The sequence below is a fragment of the Ambystoma mexicanum genome, chromosome 13 (genome assembly GCF_040938575.1).
Source record: "Ambystoma mexicanum isolate Mex_15411 chromosome 13, UKY_AmexF1_1, whole genome shotgun sequence".
Lineage (NCBI taxonomy): Eukaryota > Metazoa > Chordata > Amphibia > Caudata > Ambystomatidae > Ambystoma > Ambystoma mexicanum.
Window position 1 is genome coordinate 787,271,151 of NC_090938.1, and position 23,635 is coordinate 787,294,785.

General features: G+C 50.8%; 1 protein-coding gene across 4 annotated transcripts in view; it reads right to left on the reverse strand.

Moving 5' to 3' along the window:
* Window positions 1-23,635, reverse strand: part of LOC138521965 (CCN family member 1-like) — a 154,975-nt gene that overhangs the window by 38,533 nt on the left and 92,807 nt on the right. For 2 of the 4 annotated variants that reach the window (XM_069635157.1, XM_069635156.1), the window contains exon 3: window positions 8,044-8,223. In XM_069635157.1, coding sequence (XP_069491258.1) covers window positions 8,044-8,223 — 180 coding nt within the window. Of the gene's footprint in view, window positions 1-8,043; window positions 8,224-12,971; window positions 13,192-16,844; window positions 17,169-23,635 lie in introns of those variants that run through there. The other 2 variants (XM_069635158.1, XM_069635154.1) reach the window with 2 other exon arrangements.

The window sequence follows — 23,635 nt, forward strand, 5'->3', positions numbered from 1 at the left end:
GTCATCCCAGATTGAGGTCAGAGTGGTTTCGGTACCATGTCGAGGTCTGAAGCCTGATTGAGCGGGGTCGAGGAGGTTATTAGATTCGACAAAGGCATTTAGCTGGGAGTATGATGTCCGGTCGATGAGATGAGTTTTGCAAGGAATCTGGCGTTTGAGATGGGTCTGTCGTTTTTGTGGTCGAGGGATGGTTTTTTAAGAAGAGGCTTGACATGCACGATTTTGAAGGCATCGGGAAAGACGCCAGAGCCGAGGGAATCATTTAGTACTGTTCCCGCGTGTTCTCCTGCGCAGGTGGATGAGAATATTTCTTTTAAGACAGAGGTGGGGCAGGGGACAAGGGGGGAGCCAGATGGTTTGCTAGCTGATAGTAGGTCAAGAAACGTGTCGCTGGAGATCGGTTTGAAGGAATCGAAAATGGGTACATCGGGGAATGGGGCGGAGTGGGGAGGGGTGGTTGATGGGTTGCTCGGTCATTGGGTGGGGGAGAGGAGGGACAGTTTGCTGTTAAGAACAGTCGTCCTTTCACGAGCAGTGGTGTAGAAGTGTAGGAAGAGTGAGTCACAGAGTGATTGCGATGGGGCAGAATGGGTTGAGGTGCAGTTGTGGTTGACAAATTCAGAAATGATTTTATGGATGTTCTCTTTCTGCTATGCAACCTGCATTGTAGGTCAACTGGGATCAGGATGACGCTAAGACCAAATGATGTCCTATCGCTACATAATGGGGGGGGGCTGCATACAAGTAGCAGCTAACTTAAAACCAAAGGTGGAGAACTTTCCACAAGCAATGATAATCAGGAGGGTCGTCCCCCAAATGTCTTGCTCTCTGTGGATGTGGGTAGTTAGGCCTTCGGCCCCTGGAGCAAGTGCCCTTGTTCAGACAGTTCCCGGAATTTGCGTCATCTCCCTTCTCTGCCTTTGTGGGCTGAGCGGTGACCTGAATCCTTCTCTTTCATCTAATCTGTACCCCTTGAGTGTTTCTGGCAGCAAGTCCATGGCAGTCTGATGAGTCAGGGTCTGGAGAGGGGCCTGGGGTCTGCCTATGCCTTCCCGCGATTCCCTGCTCTTCGCCCTTCTGATCTGACCGTAACCACCTCGTCCCTGTCTCCTTCCTTCCCTCATCATCTGGTTCTGCCTGGGGCTGATCTGGCCCACAGGAACCGTCCCACTTTTTTTGTCTATGTACGAGCCTTTGTCTCCTTCAATCACTGCACACCGTCACTTTCCCTTCACCTACTAGGAGCACACCTTCACTTTCCCTTCACCTACTATGAGGACGCCTTAATTTTCCCTTCACCTACTAGGAGCACACCTTCACTTTTCCTTCATTTACTATGAGCACACCTTCACTTTCCCTTCACCTACTAGGAGCACACCTTCACTTTCTCTTCATTTACTAGGAGCACACCTTCACTTTCCCTTCACCTACTAGAAGGACACCATCACTTTTCCTTCACCTACTAGGAGCACACCTTCACTTTCTCTTCATTTACTATGAGCACACCTTCACTTTACCTTCACCTACTAGGAGCACACCTTCACTTTCCCTTCACCTACTAGGAGCACACCTTCACTTTCCCTTCACCTACTAGGAGCACACCTTCACTTTCCCTTCACCTACTAGGAGCACACCTTCACTTTCCCTTCACCTACTAGGAGGACACCGTCACTTTCCCTTCACCTACTAGGAGCACACCTTCACTTTCTCTTCATTTACTATGAGCACACCTTCACTTTACCTTCACCTACTAGGAGCACACTTTCACTTTGCCTTCACCTACTAGGAGGACACCGTCACTTTCCCTTCACCTACTAGGAGGACACTGTCACTTTCCCTTCACCTACTAGGAGCACACCTTCACTTTCTCTTCATTTACTATGAGCACACCTTCACTTTACCTTCACCTACTAGGAGCACACTTTCACTTTGCCTTCACCTACTAGGAGGACACCGTCACTTTCCCTTCACCTACTAGGAGGACACTGTCACTTTCCCTTCACCTACTAGGAGCACACCTTCACTTTCTCTTCATTTACTATGAGCACACCTTCACTTTACCTTCACCTACTAGGAGCACACTTTCACTTTGCCTTCACCTACTAGGAGGACACCGTCACTTTCCCTTCACCTACTAGTAGGACACTGACACTTTCCCTTCACCTACTAGGAGCACACCTTCACTTTCTCTTCATTTACTATGAGCACACCTTCACTTTACCATCACCTACTAGGAGCCCACCTTCACTTTCCCTTCACCTACTAGGAGCACACCTTCACTTTCCATTCACCTACTAGGATCACACCTTCACTTTCTCTTCATTTACTAGGAGCAGACCTTCACTTTACCATCACCTACTAGGAGCACACCTTCACTTTCCCTTCACCTACTAGGAGCACACCTTCACTTTCCATTCACCTACTAGGAGCACACCTTCACTTTTCCTTCACCTACTAGGAGCACACCTTCACTTTCCGTTCACCAACTAGGAGCACACCTTCACTTTGCCTTCACCTACTAGGAGGACACCGTCACTTTGCCTTCACCTACTAGGAGCACACCTTCACTTTCTCTTCATTTACTATGAGCACACCTTCACTTTACCTTCACCTACTAGGAGCACACCTTCACTTTCTCTTCATTTACTAGGAGGACACCTTCACTTTCCCTTCACCTACTAGGAGCACACCTTCACTTTCTCTTCATTTACTATGAGCACACCTTCACTTTACCTTCACCTACTAGGAGCACACTTTCACTTTGCCTTCACCTACTAGGAGGACACCGTCACTTTGCCTTCACCTACTAGGAGGACACCGTCACTTTGCCTTCACCTACTGGGATGGTATCGCTTTGTTCCACTGGTGCGGTGCCTTGTGACCTCTGTGCGACTTCCCTTAACACGTTCTCTACTCCCTCCAGTTCATGGATTTCCACTTTCTGGCTCTTCTGAACTACTCTCTTCTTCTGAATCCCTCCCGGGCCTCTAATGTTCTCACCCCTGCAAGCCGCTTGTCTGTACCACTTCCTCCTGCACCACGAGTTACACCACTTCCTCTCCAGCTCTTTGGTGTGCTGTTATCTCCTCCACCCTGTGGACCTGACCTTCATCTGACGTTACCGCCTCTTCTTGTTGCCTTCTCTGCTGTTGCTGCCTCTTCCTTCAGCCTGGTCCTTCTGGCCACCTCCTCCTGCCAAATATCTCCTCCTGATGTTATGCCTTCCTCCTTGGCCATCCTAGCTCTCACAACTCCTCCTGCCAAATCTCTCCTCCTGATGTTATGCCTTCCTCCTTGGCCATCCTAGCTCTCACATCTCCTCCTGCCAAATCTCTCCTCCTGATGTTATGCCCTCCTCCTTTACCAACCTAGCTCTCACACCTCCTCCTGCCAAATCTCTCCTCCTGATGTTATACCCTCCTCCTTGACCAACCTAGCTCTCACACCTCCTCCTGCCAAATCTCTCCTCCTGATCTTATCGCCTCTTCCTTGACCAGCCTAGCTCTCACACCTCCTCCTGCCAAATCTCTCCTCCTGATGTTATGCCCTCCTCCTTGACCAACCTAGCTCTCGCACCTCCTCATGCCAAATCTCTCCTCCTGATGTTATGCCCTCCTCCTCGACCAACCTAGCTCTCACGCCTCCTCCTGCCAAATCTCTCCTCCTGATGTTATCCCCTCCTCCTTGACCATCCTATCTCACACCTCCTCCTGCCAAATTTCTCCTCCTGATGTTAGCCCCTCCTCCTTGACCATCCTAGATCTCACACCTCCTCCTGCCAAATCTCTCCTCCTGATGTTATGCCCTCCTCCTTGACCATCCTAGCTCTCACACCTCCTGCCAAATCTCTCCTGATGTTAGCCCCTCCTCCTTGACCATCCTAGCTCTCACACCTCCTCCTGCCAAATCTCTCCTGATGTTAGCCCCTCCTTCTTGACCATCTTAGCTCTCACACCTCCTCCTGCCAAATCTCTCCTGATGTTATCCCCTCCTCCTTGACCATCCTAGCTCACACCTCCTCCTGCCAAATTTCTCCTCCTGATGTTATCCCCTCCTCCTTGACCATCCTAGCTCTCACACCTCCTCCTGCCAAATCTCTCCTCCTGATGTTATGCCCTCCTCCTTGACCATCCTAGCTCTCACACCCCCTTCTGCCAAATCCCTCCTGATGTTAGCCCCTCCTCCTTGACCATCCTAGCTCTCACACTTCCTCCTGCCAAATCTCTCCTGATGTTAGCCCCTCCTCCTTGACCATCCTAGCTCACACCTCCTCCTGCCAAATCTCTCCTCCTGATGTTATGCCCTCCTCCTTGACCAACCTAGCTCTCGCACCTCCTCATGCCAAATCTCTCCTCCTGATGTTATGCCCTCCTCCTTGACCAACCTAGCTCTCACGCCTCCTCCTGCCAAATCTCTCCTCCTGATGTTATCCCCTCCTCCTTGACCATCCTATCTCACACCTCCTCCTGCCAAATTTCTCCTCCTGATGTTAGCCCCTCCTCCTTGACCATCCTAGATCTCACACCTCCTCCTGCCAAATCTCTCCTCCTGATGTTATGCCCTCCTCCTTGACCATCCTAGCTCTCGCACCTCCTCCTGCCAAATCTTTCCTGATGTTAGCCCCTCCTCCTTGACCATCCTAGCTCTCACACCTCCTCCTGCCAAATCTCTCCTGATGTTAGCCCCTCCTCCTTGACCATCCTAGCTCTCACACCTCCTCCTGCCAAATCTCTCCTGATGTTATCCCCTCCTCCTTGACCATCCTAGCTCACACCTCCTCCTGCCAAATTTCTCCTCCTGATATTATCCCCTCCTCCTTGACCATCCTAGCTCTCACACCTCCTCCTGCCAAATCTCTCCTCCTGATGTTATGCCCTCCTCCTTGACCATCCTAGCTCTCACACCCCCTTCTGCCAAATCTCTCCTGATGTTAGCCCCTCCTCCTTGACCATCCTAGCTCTCACACCTCCTCCTGCCAAATCTCTCCTGATGTTAGCCCCTCCTCCTTGACCATCCTAGCTCACACCTCCTCCTGCCAAATCTCTCCACCTGATGTTATGCCCTCCTCCTTGACCAACCTAGCTCCCGCACCTCCTCATGCCAAATCTCTCCTCCTGATGTTATGCCCTCCTCCTTGACCAACCTAGCTCTCACGCCTCCTCCTGCCAAATCTCTCCTCCTGATGTTATCCCCTCCTCCTTGACCAGCCTATCTCACACCTCCTCCTGCCAAATTTCTCCTCCTGATGTTAGCCCCTCCTCCTTGACCATCCTAGATCTCACACCTCCTCCTGCCAAATCTCTCCTCCTGATGTTATGCCCTCCTCCTTGACCATCCTAGCTCTCACACCTCCTCCTGCCAAATCTCTCCTCCTGATGTTATGCCCTCCTCCTTGACCATCCTAGCTCACACCTCCTCCTGCCAAATCTCTCCTGATGTTAGCCCCTCCTCCTTGACCATCCTAGCTCACACCTCCTCCTGCCAAATCTCTCCTCCTGATGTTATGCCCTCCTCCTTGACCATCCTAGCTCACACCTCCTCCTGCCAAATCTCTCCTGATGTTAGCCTCTCCTCCTTGACCATCCTAGCTCTCACACCTCCTCCTGCCAAATCTCTCCTGATGTTAGCCCCTCCTCCTTGACCAACCTAGCTCTCACACCTCCTCCTGCTCTCCACTGCTTCTACCTATCCAGTCACTTCCATCTCTCCTGCTTCTTTCACTGCCTCCAGTATTCTCCAATTGCAACCCCCTACCCCTGCAACCCACACACTTTGGTTGGGGCTAAGGGCTTAATGCTGTGTTTCCCCTCCCCCTGGGTAGACCTCTCACTGAAGGACCACACCTCTGACTGGTAATTGAGTGAGGGCCCAGATTGGCTGTCTTGCCTGCGTGCACCTGGGACTACTTTGGGCTCAGGGGGTTGGACCAAGCCTATATCGGCCGTGCACGATCATGGACTTGGAATTATCTCCAGACCCACTCAGGGGTGGCCTGCACTGGGCTGACAGCAGTGGCATTCGCATGTTAATTACAGGTTGAGGGAAATCTAGGTAAGTGGTCTACCTTGCCTGATTTACTTGTACCATGGGGCTGGCGTGCAGTGTGATACTTGCTGCCCCAGTGTGAGGTTATTTTGCCAGGGAATTCCATAATTATAACACAGATTTCCATGCCAGTTTCACAATGTTTGGGAAGCCATGTCAGTTTCACCACGTTTAGGAAGCCATGTCAGTTTCACCACATTTGGGAAGCCATGGGATGAATACATTGCATGCTGTAGCAGGAGGTGTATTTTTCATGAATAAAGCTCCCAGGCTCCTTTCAGAGGCCTCATCACGAGTTGTGCGGTATACCGGCGGTAATACCACCGGGATTCCCGCCCAATGCTAATAGCACTACCACAACTGTTGCGCATAGGCGGTAAATCCCCATTTCTATGGACCCAATGGGTTTGGGAAATGTTATTACCGCTGGCGGTAATTGCACCGGTGGTAATAATGCCGAAAACTGCAAAAAGCTGGAGGTAAAAATGCCATTTTCTGGCCAACTCATGATTTGGGCAGCCCTGAAATGCAGCAGTAATACCGTTGATGGCGCAATTTAAGGGCTCTGGCCAAACTCGTGATGAGGCCCAGAGTATGACATTGAGTGGGGGTCCGGCACTCTACGCTTCAGCCACAGCGGCTTATTGTAGCAATAGCATATTTTCTTGACAATTCCATCCTGTGTTGACGTGGAAAGCTACACACGGTGGGGCGTCACTGGAGCCACGTTTGCAATGTTAGGTGGTTAATTCACACAGTAACGCAGCAAACATATTATGCTGATGGCAGCTTCGCTGGGGACGTGGGTTGACATCATAGAGCTAACACTGCATAGGCCTGTACCAAAGTTTAGCTTCAAATTTGCATTTGGCTGGTGTTCTGCCAGCATTCGAATATTTAGCCAAATAATGTTATACTTAAGCATTCGCACAGCTGAAGCCAGTGTCTATCAAATGTGGATTATAATTAAAAAGCTGTTTTAGTTCCGAAAGTGAATCTGAACTTTGATTTGCCTCTTTCATGTTCATTTATTATATTTGTTGATAGTGCCCAGAGCCCGGAGGTATCACGGCGCTAGAATGTCATTGCAGACAGTGATTTCTTTACACAAAATGTCGGATAAGAATAAATGAACTCGAAGAGGCCCAGGCACAACGATGATGAGCGGCTCTGTGGATTTGGGGATGAATGTCCAAATGTTCAATGGAGAAAAGACCGAAGATTATTTATTCAAAATAATCTTCTGTCTTTTCTCCCCTGAACATTACTGACTTGCCCAAACCCCTACCTACACCCACACCCCTACCCACACCCCCACCACCCTCCTTGCATTCCCTCTCTCTCTGTCCCTGCAACGCTAGTTCTCTTTCACTTCCGTGATCGGGAACCGGCGCCGCAGGGTCCTTTCCTTTTTTTTTTTTTGACGGGGACTGCGGGACAGCTGTGGGCAACACCCCCGCAACCCCGGGTCACAGTATAGTGAGCTGGGGTTCGCGGGGGGACACCCCTGCAGCCCTTTTGTTTTGGGGACTGCAGGACAGCTACAGGGGACACCCTCGCAACCCTGGGTCACAGTATAGTGAGCAGGGGTCACGGGGGACACCCCCACAGCCCTAGACAGAATTGAAAAGACCTACCTAACCAAAAGTCGAACTTTTAGAAGGTAGAACATTTGGTAGTACCTTCTTTCGGACTTGTTGGATAGGTCTTTTCAACTCGGTCTTTTTGTACAAAACCGCTTTGTAGACTGAATAAAGCGTGCTGCTCAGGACTGGATCTTTAGTTGGGAAAAAATAAAAACTATTCAGGTCAATGTTTGATTTTTGGCCAATAACGTACCCGACCATTTGGTATTTGTTTGAATATGATTATGGCACAATAGGTTTCAATCCCAACCAGATATCATCATCATGATAGGCCCAGCCAGGAGCCCTCATTGCTGCTGTTTGTTAATTATGAGTAAAGAGAACCCTTTCACCATAGAGAAGAGGGGTGTACCTTCCACTTGCTGCATGTCACTGCACCCGGGCGTGATCACAGGCATCGACAGTGGGCAGCGGGGCATGCACCCCACCGCCCCGTCCAGGCAGATGCAGGAACTGTGGCAGGCGATCTGGAAACGCTCCTCGTGCAGGTACACGCTGCCATTGAAGAAGCAGGAACGCCCTTCCTGGGAGGCTGAGGAAAAGAGGTGCAGAGAGTGAGGTGCCGGGGCATAGAATGCATAAGGGCATAGTATTAGCCACTATTTATGTATCTATAGTTCTTACATAGCACTACTTGCCCGTAGGCCTCAAAGCGCACTGATACAGAAACTCACCGCCACAGTGGTTTAATGTGTGTGGTACACAGATCTGGGTGTGCCCTGCAGGCCTACGTTCAAATCCTAACTCTGAAGGGATAGCTCTGCCCCTTCTGATAGGGGGCCTCTGCAGGGGTTTATGCCCCCATGTACCACTTTAAAAGACAGAATGGGGGCTTCAAGGAGCAGGTGCTAAAACGAGGGCTTGGATAGGAGTTTAGCTCTGCCTGGGCGCTATAGCTGGCTGGCCCAGGAGAGTTCAGGTCTTGAAAGAGAAAGCCTTGTGAATGTGTCCTTGAGTTTACCTTCAAATGGCTGGATGCTCAGAGCAGCAAACACAAAATAAAGACCACATAATGGGTCTGGTCATGTGTGGCACTGCACGACTCCTAGCAGTGGCAGCGTGCAGTTTATATATGGCCCAGGTGGTATGCACCTGCCTTTTATAGGGAGAGCCAGCCAACCAGGATACAGCTCTCCGCAGCAGGTGCATTTACAGTGAGCAATCTCATTAGCTAGTAACATGTGTTTCAAATGGTGTGATCCTTCGTGCAGGGAAGCGGAGGCCTTTCGGAAGAGGAGGGAAGTGAAGAGAGGGAGAAAGAAAGAAAGAAAGAAAGAAAGAAAGAAAGAAAGAAAGAAAGAAGGAAAGAAAGAGAGAAGAGGAGAAAGAGAGAGAGAGAGAGAGAGAGAGAGAGAAAGAAAGAAAGAGAGAGAGAGAGAGAAAGAAAGAAAGAAAGAAAGAAAGAAAGAAAGAAAGAGAAAAAGAAAGAAAGAAAGAAGGAAAGAGAGAAAGAAAGAGAGAAAGGGCGAAGAGGAAAGGAGGGGGAAAAAGGGAGAGCAAAAGGAAAAAAACAAGAAAGGAAAGAGAGGAAGCAATCGAATGAAAGAAGGAGAGAAAGTGATAAAGAAGGGCAGAGACTGAGAGACGTCAATGGAAGGATGCAGAGAAGGAAACGGATGAAAGAGGAAGACGGGTGGGGGAGGAGACTTTGGATAAACTAGACATAGTCACAAACATTATGTTGAAAGGAAACATGTAAATTAGCCCTAATGCAAAACCCTTTCTCCTTTTTTCAAGCTTTTTTTAACCCATCATAACGTTCTTGGGGTTTTGTACAATATTCACAGATGCTCCAACCACAAGGCTACCAAGACTATACTGCACTGATGAACCCTAGTAAGGGTGAAACCAGGTATGTAGTTGTCCTGGCAGTCTTGCAAATGTCTGTCTTGGGTGGATTAAGCTATGTATAAAGTAGCGCTGCCCTCTAAGACAGACAATTTCCTGGAGAAAAAGGTTTACATTTGGGGTAATTTGCATACCCGCAATGCCTTGCTGATGTGGCTCAGAACTGGAGGTGAACTTCCTGCGATGACTGCTAGGTGGCGTTGTGGAATGTGGGACTTGGCTCTAATGGACTATCCAACTAACACAAACACACACGTTTAAAAAGTCTTGAAAACAAAACCCTTCACCTGAAAAGTGAACTTTTTTTGTATATGGTTCAAAGAACCTTTACAAACAAGACAATTAAAATACATATACTTTCAACATGTCAATCAGCATCTTTCAAATTATACAATTATTAGCATAAAATTAAACGTAGTATTTAACATATATATATTTAAGGTATAAAATATGTTGTTACACTGCTATTGCTCACAACAAAACAATGCAAGACTAAAATGCACAAATATTCATACCATGTTGAGCAGCAAAATACGTTTCATTTAGTGCCAATGAACCAAAACCAATTTGGTCTACTCATTGACCACTATACAATATCAACCCGGTTGCCCTACACAATAGTTAATACAATTCACCTCTCTACCTTCATAACCCCAATAAAACCAACGAGGACGCAAGACCATGGCCTCTTACAAAAAATAAATAAATGTTAAAACAATGTGGCCAACCTAGTCATTAACAGAGCGATCGTCAGCCTGGCTTGCCTTGTTAACTTCTGCAAGGCCCTTCTCCACGATACCCCAGACCCAAAACAGCACAATACTAACTCTTTCTGATTCAGAGTTCATACAATAATTCCAGTGAAAGTATAATATTCCATTTGAGCCACACATGACACAACACCACCTATATACATAGGTTAGTCAAATTGGAAATAACTATATGTGTTCTGCTAGTTGATTTCTGCACGTAAATTTACAAAGATGGTAAGAAAGTATTGCACACTCATGTACAACACTATATACATTGTCAGAAGAAAATATTGTACAATGTACAAAGTGTACACACTACTTCACTATTCAAAACCCAATGTTATGGTATTTGATATTTGTATAGCGTCTACTGCCATGGTTAGTGCTTGAAAGCACTGCAGTGGATAAATGCCCTTCGGAAGACCATAGTCTGTGCAAACATGTAAATAACAGGAGCATAACAATGCATGCAAACAGTAATTAGAATTATTCAGTCACAAAACAATATACCATGCTTAAAATAAATACACACTATATAAAAAGAAATATAATTAGCAAAAACTATACATTGTACAGAAACTGAATATACCTTAATGTTAAAAACACTACACCTTCCATATGTTCTATGTATACGTAATAAACAATATGCAGAAATCAATGTAAAGGTCTAGATACATATATCGTACTGCATGAAACACATGTAGATTCTCCTTCTGCATGGAATCTACATTTATATTCAAATGTATATTTTTTAGTATTTACATTTACATGTATATTAACATGTATATGTGTTGTATGTGCATTTACAATTATAGTCGCGTGTATATGTACATTATCTACACATGTGTGGGCACATTGTTCAAACCACTTTATACAGTGAGCAAAGACATATATTCTGTGTTCAAAACCTATGCAAAATGCACCAAAAACAATATAATTGTGCAAAATTGTATGGACATTTTGCAAAAAATACAGGCAGTAAACACTAATTCCAGACTACAGAAATCAGCTATGCATAGTATATAAAAATGAAAATAGACAGTGGTGCAAAACACCAGCACTATGTGAACATTACACATCCACCATTAAAAAAGTTAGTTTTGGATACCCACAACTACATTCACTGTAGAAAAACACACCATGTAAAGCAATATTAGCTGGACACAGAAAATCATACACTGAGCAATAAAATACATATACTACTTAAAAAAGTGATTGACACTGCAAAGGAAAGAATAGCTTTGTAGTGTGCATGAACAATGAGCACTGTGGACACTATAAATAGCATTTTACCAACAGCGTAAAAACATGTGTACTATGCAGTAAAGTATACAATTTATGTAATAAGGGTATAAACTGCTGAAAAACAATATAAGCTACCAACTATCTGCACTGTGGACAATGATATAATAGCATACTAGAACTCTCCATACCATAAAAAACCTATACACCGTGGAAAGTCTATGCACTGCAAAAGACTGTACACATATAACATGATAAACATTGTGCAAAATCAGTATACACTGCAAACATATACTCATAATAAAAAAAGCTGTATACATAAAGCAAAAATGTGCACACAATGTGAAAAATGTAAAAACTGCCAAAGACCATATACATGCTATCTAAAATGATATGCGTTCTACAAAGAAAAGATAACATACAACATGCAATCAACCAGACAGTGCTTTTTCATTGTAAATATTTTTTTTAATTCATAGGTTCCACCTAAATTGCAGTCTAGTAGTTGGTCCACAATATTTCAATCTGTGTATTTCAACTTTAAAACACAAGCGTTGACATAATCTATACACACTGTAAACTGTATACTTTATCTATTTATTGTATTTACTTAACTTTTAATGTGATGTAGTTTATAAATAAACTTTACACATAAAAATATAAATGTGTATACTTAATTACAACTTTACATAGTAAAACATATAAGATAACACAGAAAAAGATACAGCATACTTATCACTCAGTTTCTCAATACAGAAATACAAAAAGAGTTTTGTTGTTTGGAGAGGGCTCCTCCACGACACATGCCACGAGAGAGGTCAGAGGGCCCTAATAGACAGGAAGTTGTGAGTAGAAGAGGACAAAGAGGGCACAGAAAAGGTAGGATTCCGAATTACAAGCGTACAATGCACTTTTGCATGTGTTTCATGAACTTGCTGTAGTTCTCAGCTTGGCAGGTGAATGAAGGATTCATGCTCCATAGCGGTAAGCCCTGAACAGAGGGGGACGCGCCCCTTGTAAACACCTCTCAAACGAGTACATAGACAGTAAATGTATGAAATATGAGAATGTTTAAGCAGTCGCGGGCAGAGCCGTTGCTAGGGGGTGGCTAAGGGGCAATTGGTTGTAGCCCCGGATAGAAGCTCAGGGGCTACATCTAAAAAGGCTAGCTAGCCCTGAGTCCCGACAGTCCTGACTTTAATTTAGCCCCTGATCTTTTCCAGACCTGGTAACACCCCTGGTCGCGGGTCAATGGACAAGCAGGCGAGGGGGGCTAAAGAGTCGAAAGCTTTGTGGAAGGCTGTACAAGACTTACAATTGTGCCACAATATTTCCTCCTCCAATACACGCCACCCCCAAACAAATGTGAACAGCCACACCCTTCAACATTGCCAATGGCCTAAAGTAGCAGTAGGACTCCACCCCCTCACTGGCTCACCCCGGCAGATGCCCGCTATCTTCTTGGAGTCCGTGCCGTAGTCGCAAAGTAAGTCCTGGTCTGGGTTGCATGGTTGCATGCCATCGCAGTCCTCGTTCAGCTGTCCAGCGCACACCTGGCAGTTACACCCACAGTCATCCAAAACCAAGGGTACCCCTGGGGGGCATCTCTCTGCTGGGGCTTCAGGACAGAAGCAGTCCGTGGGGCATCCCCCCAGGACCTGAAATGAAACAAGGGCATAAAATGTCACAAAGATGGCCCATTTTAACAATTGGAAAGGAACACTACAAGTCCCAGAATGCTAAAGGTAGTGAGTAATCCAATAAAGTGAAGTGACTGGAGCGGTTACACACGAAGTGACACAAGAGAGCGAAGCAGGCATGAAAATAGAATTCCTAAAATCTTTAAATTGTTCAAACTATAATATTTATAAGTATTGACCGTTGGGTTATACTTCACTGGGAAGCACTTTGCACTACCAATAGTCTAGTTGCCTTTTGCACTAGAAGTCCTATTTGAGATGCTTCTATGTGCTTTGGTGGTGCATGTATACCCAGATGTCAATTTAAGCCCAGAAAACCCCCTCCTACAAAGTGGGACCTAAAGCTCTTTGAAGGCTCCAAGTGGCCTTGCAGGTCTCCAGCACTATTTTTCAGAAAGGCTGTGAAGGTCCACAGACCCACCTGTGAAGTCTGAACCACAACTTTCCCGCATCCACGAATGCCTAGGAAATGCTATGAATAGCATTTAGAACACCCCCAGGCCCCCGAACAGTGCTCTACAACCTTTGGTTCTCCAGATGTTTTGGACTACAAATCCCATCAGTCATAGCCAGGATAGTCAACAGTCAGGTGCAATGGGACCCACACCAAAAAACATCTGATAGGCCCCCGGCTCCAACAACTTTGGACTTACGGGAACAGGAGGATAGTTTGTTGTTGTCTTTTTCTCATACAACCCCACAAACCCTCTCAGCTCACACAGAAAATCAAAGATGGCCACCTGACTTGATATAGGTTCGGTCCGTCAAACCTCAGCCTAAACTGTGGCTGCGTGAAGACGGTAACAGTAAACAATCAGAGGTGCGTAGAGATTTGGAATAACAGGTGCAGACCCTTATCCCATGTCCAGCCCCGGGGGAGGGTCCAGAGCACTATACACGCCCAGCCAGACGTTCGGTTTAGGTTTCTTGCGGTACCAGGAGTTTGGACTTGGTTGGAGAGCAGAAGAGTCTGGAGAGAGCAGGAGCTGGAGAGGTGAATGTCTTGAAGAGACAGAGGAGTAGAGGGGAAGAACATTCTGGGAGGTGGCTGTCACATTAGGAAGTGGTAGTGCCAACCAAGGAGCGTGTTGGCATTCAAGAAGGAGATGAGAATGACTGTAGGGAGGCTGGGGCAGTGGTAATAAGAGGAGGTGGAGTCCGGGACCAGGAGGTGGAGTCAGTGACCAGGAGGTGGAGGTCATTACACCAAGAAGTGGCGTTAGTAACAAAGACGCTGTGAGACCGGGAGGTGGTGGTAATAAGAGGAGGTGGAGTCAGGGACCAGGAGGTGGAGGTCATTACACCAAGAAGTGGCGTTAGTAACAAAGACGCTGTGAGACCGGGAGGTGGTGGTAGTGTGAAGGTTGCCATGACTACAACAAGGTGGTGTTGTCTCTTGAATTGGAGGTGAATAGAGTAGCAGTGAGAAGGCTGAGGCAGACACACCAGGCAGGGAGCCGGAGTGGTGTCCGGGTGGATGGGAGTGGAAGTCTCAAGAAGGTTGGGGAGAGAGGAGTGTGGAAGAGTCAGCAAGGAGGTCCTGGGCATGAGGATTGAATTTGGATAGAGGCGGTTGGATCCGAGAAAAAGTGGAGAGTGAAAGAGAGAGAGATTGAGAGAAGAGACACAGAGGTCATCAAGCTGATGTTAGGAGAAGAGGAGGATTGTGGGACCCGTAGGCAAGACGAAGTAGTGGCGTCAGGTGGTGCGAGGGGGAAGATGGTGTCAACCTTAAATGAAGATGACTATCACAAGAGGGGGGGGTTCTAGCCGCAAGGGGGGCACGTTACCAAAGTCTACGAAGCTAGGCGGACCTTAGTTCTGAGTCGTGTAGCGTCGAATTTGAAGGCAAGATTCTGAGCAGGCAGGAAAGAGTTGGCAAGGCGGGCAAGCATCCCAAACCAGGAACAGGGGTGAGAGTGGGCGGAGTACCTGGAAGAGAAGGGCAAGAGTTGCCAGGATGGAGTGGAGGAGGCTGGGAGTTGGAAGGGAGAGCTGAGAAAGGGAAAGGCAGTGTCAGGAGAAGATCATAGGGGGGCCATTAGCAAGAAGAGGCGGGTTCCAGGCGGCCGGGACAGGAACTCGGCAGGATTGGGAGAGGGAGAGGAGGCACACACACGAGTGAGTGAGGGAGAGAGGTATCTGGGAAAGGATTAGAACGGATGGGAAAACGCCCAGCCTGCGCTGGGGCCTCTTCACCCCCCCCCCTCCTTGAAGCTCCATGGAGGCTATTCTTAGACCACGCGGCTGCAGAGAACCTTGGGGTTCTGGTCCCCAGAAAGTCTGCAGCTAAATAATCCATTGTAAAGAAGGGTTTGGGAAACCTAGAGCCTGCAAGAAGGTGAGGGGACGCCCCTTTTGCAAGTGAGCACACCAGGGGACATTAGACCCGGCAGGCTGGGGAGCCCTGAAGAGTCTATCTAGTGGGACATTGGGTGGACCGCCACACTGCAGAGGGACCCCCTTGGGGCTAGGAAGAGCACTCATCTTGACCACTTGTTATTTTCGCGTATTCCCAACTTTTATTATTTTGGATCCCCCTTCTCCAAAGTAGTCCCTTTTAAAAAATATTTTGTGAGGCAGTATTCCGGCCTTGGGGCACTTCTTGGGCCTCGCTCACGGGGTGCAGGACAGAACCCGGGGGCACTTCCGGCATGTTCCTTCCCACTCTGACCGCCTCGCTGCTTACGAGGCACTACTCTCCACTTCATTGTGGGAACACACTGGGTTCTGTGCAGGCCATGGCTTCGGGGATCAGGCTGTTCCCGGAGCCTGCCTCCGCCAGATTGTGGGCCTTTCAGAAGTTCTGCACTGCCAGGGTAAAGCTGGAGACCACATATATATGCTGGGTGTGGAGCCCGGTGGTGGTAACTTCCACTGCTCTGTGGTACACATCCTCACCCCCAAAAATACTGATAATGGGGCTTTTTTGAAGTGTAAACACAGAGATCTGCCTCCTTCAAAACCTAACAAAAGACTTGTTGTTTGTGCATACGCCAGGTTGGTACCAACCAGGGCTTTGAAGTACTGTGATGCTAAAAGCCACAGCTGGGCTTCACAGGCCTCCAGTCGCGTTCCCAAGAGAAAGCTAATGGCCCCTTTCCCTGACAAGTCAGAGCTCACTAGGAAAGGGCCATTAGCACCCCCAAAGCCCCTCATTCTGTGTATTCTCCACAGTAAATGCCGGCACCACATAAGCCTGAAACCGTGTGATGCATGCACGCGGGAACACTTCATTCAGAAGATGCTGTGTGAAACAATTCTCTGATGTGAAGGCACGTCGGGCAACACACCGACACACAGAGATGTCTGCTTGTCTTGTGCAGGTCAGAAATGGGAAGCATCAGGGTGGTGTTGTAATTGTTTTCGGGAACAAGGGGTGCTTCAAATGTCACAATCAACCTTCCTTAAAACGTTCAGCGTCAGACGCAAGTCTCATTTCTGCTGGATTTAAATCCGGTGCAGATGCATTCTGGGAAACAAACATGGCAGATCTCTGCAACCCCCCTGCCCACAAAACCAATTCCGCAAGGCAGGCTTGCTGGATCACGTGGTCCCACCTCTCCCCACCCCCACCACCCAAGACCCCTGAAAGCACTCCGGAGACGTACCTTCACAGCCCCCGGGCCCCACAGAGTGAGGGCCAGAAGGGCCACAGAGATGGCGGATCCTGGTGCCATGCTGATGTGCTGCTGTCGCCTCCAGAGAACCTAGGGTCCACCCAGTGGACACCCCACTCGGCAGGAGCGTCTCGCGGCCTCCAGGAGGTCTCAGGTGCAGCTGGAGCCCAGACTGGTTTTCGGGAGTTACCTCTTAAGCAGGCCACAAGCAAAAGCCCTTCCTGGGAGAAGTGGCGGGCGAGAAGTGTATCCCCTGCCAATGGAAGACTGCCTCTCCCTACAGCCAAGACTAGAGTGAGAGCCTGGGGGGCTATCTGCGAGGAGGGGGGTCATATATGCCGGGTCTCGCGACCACAGTGTCTGCAGGGTGAGATAAAGGGCCGGGCTATAATGGGAATAGTCACCACCCTGACCACAGAACATGGCCTCCAAGCTGAGTGACACCCAGCTGCGCCCTCCTAGTTCTGCAGTCTCATGGGACGCCCTGTACCCATCCCTCATCCGCTCACTCGCTCCCACACTCTCCCGGCAATGCAGCCCCACAGGCTCAACACTCACTGACACCATGGGGAAGCTTCTCCAGTCCTACACCCTCAAGGGTCACACACTGCCTCATAGCAAGCGGAGCTCCTCCAGCCCTACACCCTCAAGGGTCACACACTGCCTCATAGCAAGCGGAGCTCCTCCAGTCCTACACCCCCAATGGTCACACACTGCCTCATAGCAAGCGGAGCTCTTCCAGCCCTACACCCTCAAGGGTCACACACTGCCTCATAGCAAGCTGAGCTTCTCCAGCCTTACACCCTCAAGGGCCACACACTGCCTCATAGCAAGCGGAGCTCCTCCAGTCCTATACCCCCAATGGTCACACACTCCCTCATAGCAAGCAGCACTCTCGCCAGTACTACACCCTCAAGGGTCACACACTGCCTCATAGCAAGCAGAGCTCCTCCAGCCCTACACCCTCAAGGGTCATACACTGCCTCATAGCAAGCAGAGCTCCTCCAGCCCTACACCCTCAAGGGTCACACACTGCCTCATAGCAAGCAGAGCTCCTCCAGCCCTACACCCTCAAGGGTCACACACTGCCTCATAGCAAGCGGAGCTCCTCCAGCCCTACACCCTCAAGGGTCACACACTCCCTCATAGCAAGCGGGGCTCCTCCAGCCCTACACCCTCAAGAGTCACACACTCCCTCATAGCACGCAGAGCTCCTCCAGCCCTACACCCTCAAGGGTCACACACTCCCTCATAGCAAGCAGAGCTCCTCCAGCCCTACACCCTCAAGGGTCACACACTGCCTCATAGCAAGCGGAGCTCCTCCAGTCCTACACCCCCAATGGTCACACACTGCCTCATAGCAAGCGGAGCTCTTCCAGCCCTACACCCTCAAGGGTCACACACTGCCTCATAGCAAGCTGAGCTTCTCCAGCCTTACACCCTCAAGGGCCACACACTGCCTCATAGCAAGCGGAGCTCCTCCAGTCCTATACCCCCAATGGTCACACACTCCCTCATAGCAAGCGGGGCTCCTCCAGCCCTACACCCTCAAGAGTCACACACTCCCTCATAGCACGCAGAGCTCCTCCAGCCCTACACCCTCAAGGGTCACACACTCCCTCATAGCAAGCAGAGCTCCTCCAGCCCTACACCCTCAAGGGTCACACACTGCCTCATAGCAAGCAGTGCTCCTCCAGTCCTACACCCTCAAGGGTCACACACTGCCTCATAGCAAGCAGTGCTCCTCCAGCCCCACACCCTCAAGGGTCACACACTCCCTCATAGCAAGCAGTGCTCCTCCAGCCCCACACCCTCAAGGGTCACACACTCCCTCATAGCAAGCGGAGCTCCTCCAGTCCTATACCCCCAATGGTCACACACTCCCTCATAGCAAGCGGGGCTCCTCCAGCCCTACACCCTCAAGAGTCACACACTCCCTCATAGCACGCAGAGCTCCTCCAGCCCTACACCCTCAAGGGTCACACACTGCCTCATAGCAAGCAGTGCTCCTCCAGCCCCACACCCTCAAGGGTCACACACTCCCTCATAGCACGCAGAGCTCCTCCAGCCCTACACCCTCAAGGGTCACACACTCCCTCATAGCAAGCAGAGCTCCTCCAGCCCTACACCCTCAAGGGTCACACACTGCCTCATAGCAAGCGGAGCTCCGCCAGTCATACACCCTCAAGGGTCACACACTCCCTCATAGCAAGAGGAGCTCCTCCAGTCCTACACCCCCAATGGTCACACACTGCCTCATAGCAAGCAGAGCTCCTCCAGCCCTACACCCTCACCCTCAAGGGTCACACACTCCCTCATAGCAAGCAGAGCTCCTCCAGCCCTACACCCTCAAGGGTCACACACTGCCTCATAGCAAGCGGAGCTCCTCCAGTCCTACACCCTCAAGGGTCACACACTCCCTCATAGCAAGCGGAGCTCCTCCAGTCCGACACCCCCAATGGTCACCCACTGCCTCATAGCAAGCAGAGCTATTCCAGCCCTACACCCTCACCCTCAAGGGTCACACACTCCCACATAGCAAGCAGAGCTCCTCCAGCCCTACACCCTCAGGGGTCACACACTGCCTCATAGCAAGCAGAGCTCCTCCAGTCCTACACCCTCAAGGGTCACACACTCCCTCATAGCAAGTGGAGCTCCTCCAGTCCTGCACACCCAATGGTCACACACTGCCTCATAGCAAGCAGAGCTCCTCCAGCCCTACACCCTCAAGGGTCACACACTCCCTCATAGCAAGCGGAGCTTCTCCAGCCCTACACCCTCAAGGGTCACACACTGCATCATAGCAAGCGGAGCTCCTCCAGTCCTACACCCTCAAGGGGTCACCCACTCCCTCATAGCAAGCGGAGCTCCTCCAGCCCTACACCCTCAAGGGTCACACACTGCCTCATAGCAAGCAGTGCTTCTCCAGCACTACGCCCTCAAGCGTCACACACTGCCTCATAGCAAGCAGTGCTCCTCCAGCCCTACACCCTCAAGGGTCACACACTGCCTCATAGCAAGCAGTGCTCCTCCAGCCCTACACCCTCAAGGATCACACACTGCCTCATAGCAAGCAGAGCTCCTCCAGCCCTACACCCTCAAGGGTCACACACTCCCTCATAGCAAGCAGCGCTCTCGCCAGTACTACACCCTCAAGGGTCACACACTCCCTCATAGCAAGCAGAGCTCCTCCAGCCCTACACCCTCAAGGGTCTCACACTCCCTCATAGCAAGCAGCGCTCTCGCCAGTACTACACCCTCAAGGGTCACACACTCCCTCATAGCAAGCAGAGCTCCTCCAGCCCTACACCCTCAAGGGTCACGCACTCCCTCATAGCAAGCAGAGCTCCTCCTGCCCTACACCCTCAAGGGTCACACACTGCCTCATAGCAAGCAGTGCTCCACCAGCCCCACACCCTCAAGGGTCACACACTGCCTCATAGCAAGCAGTGCTCCTCCAGCCCCACACCCTCAAGGGTCACACACTCCCTCATAGCAAGCAGTGCTCCTCCAGCCCCACACCCTCAAGGGTCACACACTCCCTCATAGCAAGCAGTGCTCCTCCAGTCCCACACCCTCAAGGGTCACACACTGCCTCATAGCCAGCAGGGCTCTCGCCAGTACTACACCCTCAAGGGTCACACGCTCCCTCATAGCCAGCAGAGCTCCTCCAGCCCTACACCCTCAAGGGTCACACACTGCCTCATAGCAAGCAGTGCTCCTCCAGCCCCACACCCTCAAGGGTCGCACACTGCCTCATAGCAAGCAGTGCTCCTCCAGCCCCACACCCTCAAGGGTCACACACTCCCTCATAGCAAGCAGTGCTCCTCCAGCCCCACACCCTCAAGGGTCACACACTCCCTCATAGCAAGCAGTGCTCCTCCAGTCCCACACTTCCAATGGTCACACACTGCCTCATAGCAAGCAGAGCTCCTCCAGTCCTACATCCTCAAGGGTCACACGCTCCCTCATAGCCAGCAGAGCTCCTCCAGCCCTACACCCTCAAGGGTCACACACTGCCTCATAGCAAGCAGTGCTCCTCCAGCCCCACACCCTCAAGGGTCACACACTGCCTCATAGCAAGCAGTGCTCCTCCAGTCCTACACCCTCAAGGGTCACACACTGCCTCATAGCAAGCAGTGCTCCTCCAGTCCGACACCCCCAATGGTCACCCACTGCCTCATAGCAAGCAGAGCTATTCCAGCCCTACACCCTCACCCTCAAGGGTCACACACTCCCACATAGCAAGCAGAGCTCCTCCAGCCCTACACCCTCAGGGGTCACACACTGCCTCATAGCAAGCAGAGCTCCTCCAGTCCTACACCCTCAAGGGTCACACACTCCCTCATAGCAAGTGGAGCTCCTCCAGTCCTGCACACCCAATGGTCACACACTGCCTCATAGCAAGCAGAGCTCCTCCAGCCCTACACCCTCAAGGGTCACACACTCCCTCATAGCAAGCGGAGCTTCTCCAGCCCTACACCCTCAAGGGTCACACACTGCATCATAGCAAGCGGAGCTCCTCCAGTCCTACACCCTCAAGGGGTCACCCACTCCCTCATAGCAAGCGGAGCTCCTCCAGCCCTACACCCTCAAGGGTCACACACTGCCTCATAGCAAGCAGTGCTTCTCCAGCACTACGCCCTCAAGCGTCACACACTGCCTCATAGCAAGCAGTGCTCCTCCAGCCCTACACCCTCAAGGGTCACACACTGCCTCATAGCAAGCAGTGCTCCTCCAGCCCTACACCCTCAAGGATCACACACTGCCTCATAGCAAGCAGAGCTCCTCCAGCCCTACACCCTCAAGGGTCACACACTCCCTCATAGCAAGCAGCGCTCTCGCCAGTACTACACCCTCAAGGGTCACACACTCCCTCATAGCAAGCAGAGCTCCTCCAGCCCTACACCCTCAAGGGTCTCACACTCCCTCATAGCAAGCAGCGCTCTCGCCAGTACTACACCCTCAAGGGTCACACACTCCCTCATAGCAAGCAGAGCTCCTCCAGCCCTACACCCTCAAGGGTCACGCACTCCCTCATAGCAAGCAGAGCTCCTCCTGCCCTACACCCTCAAGGGTCACACACTGCCTCATAGCAAGCAGTGCTCCACCAGCCCCACACCCTCAAGGGTCACACACTGCCTCATAGCAAGCAGTGCTCCTCCAGCCCCACACCCTCAAGGGTCACACACTCCCTCATAGCAAGCAGTGCTCCTCCAGCCCCACACCCTCAAGGGTCACACACTCCCTCATAGCAAGCAGTGCTCCTCCAGTCCCACACCCTCAAGGGTCACACACTGCCTCATAGCCAGCAGGGCTCTCGCCAGTACTACACCCTCAAGGGTCACACGCTCCCTCATAGCCAGCAGAGCTCCTCCAGCCCTACACCCTCAAGGGTCACACACTGCCTCATAGCAAGCAGTGCTCCTCCAGCCCCACACCCTCAAGGGTCGCACACTGCCTCATAGCAAGCAGTGCTCCTCCAGCCCCACACCCTCAAGGGTCACACACTCCCTCATAGCAAGCAGTGCTCCTCCAGCCCCACACCCTCAAGGGTCACACACTCCCTCATAGCAAGCAGTGCTCCTCCAGTCCCACACTTCCAATGGTCACACACTGCCTCATAGCAAGCAGAGCTCCTCCAGTCCTACATCCTCAAGGGTCACACGCTCCCTCATAGCCAGCAGAGCTCCTCCAGCCCTACACCCTCAAGGGTCACACACTGCCTCATAGCAAGCAGTGCTCCTCCAGCCCCACACCCTCAAGGGTCACACACTGCCTCATAGCAAGCAGTGCTCCTCCAGTCCTACACCCTCAAGGGTCACACACTGCCTCATAGCAAGCAGTGCTCCTCCAGTCCTACACCCTCAAGGGTCACACACTGCCTCATAGCAAGCAGTGCTCCTCCAGCCCCACACCCTCAAGGGTCACACACTCCCTCATAGCAAGCAGTGCTCCTCCAGCCCCACACCCTCAAGGGTCACACACTCCCTCATAGCAAGCAGTGCCCCTCCAGTCCCACACTTCCAATGGTCACACACTGCCTCATAGCAAGCAGAGCTCCTCCAGTCATACATCCTCAAGGGTCACACGCTCCCTCATAGCCAGCAGAGCTCCTCCAGCCCTACACCCTCAAGGGTCACACACTGCCTCATAGCAAGCAGTGCTCCTCCAGCCCCACACCCTCAAGGGTCACACACTGCCTCATAGCAAGCAGTGCTCCTCCAGTCCTACACCCTCAAGGGTCACACACTGCCTCATAGCAAGCAGTGCTCCTCCAGTCCTACACCCTCAAGGGTCACACACTGCCTCATAGCAAGCAGTGCTCCTCCAGCCCCACACCCTCAAGGGTCACACACTCCCTCATAGCAAGCAGTGCTCCTCCAGCCCCACACCCTCAAGGGTCACACACTCCCTCATAGCAAGCAGTGCTCCTCCAGTCCCACACTTCCAATGGTCACACACTGCCTCATAGCAAGCAGAGCTCCTCCAGTCCTACATCCTCAAGGGTCACACGCTCCCTCATAGCCAGCAGTGCTCCTCCAGCCCCACACAAGGGTCACACACTGCCTCATAGCAAGCAGTGCTCCTCCAGTCCCACACTTCCAATGGTCACACACTGCCTCATAGCAAGCAGAGCTCCTCCAGTCCTACATCCTCAAGGGTCACACGGTCCCTCATAGCCAGCAGAGCTCCTCCAGCCCTCCACCCTCAAGGGTCACACACTGCCTCATAGCAAGCAGTGCTCCTCCAGCCCCACACCCTCAAGGGTAACACACTGC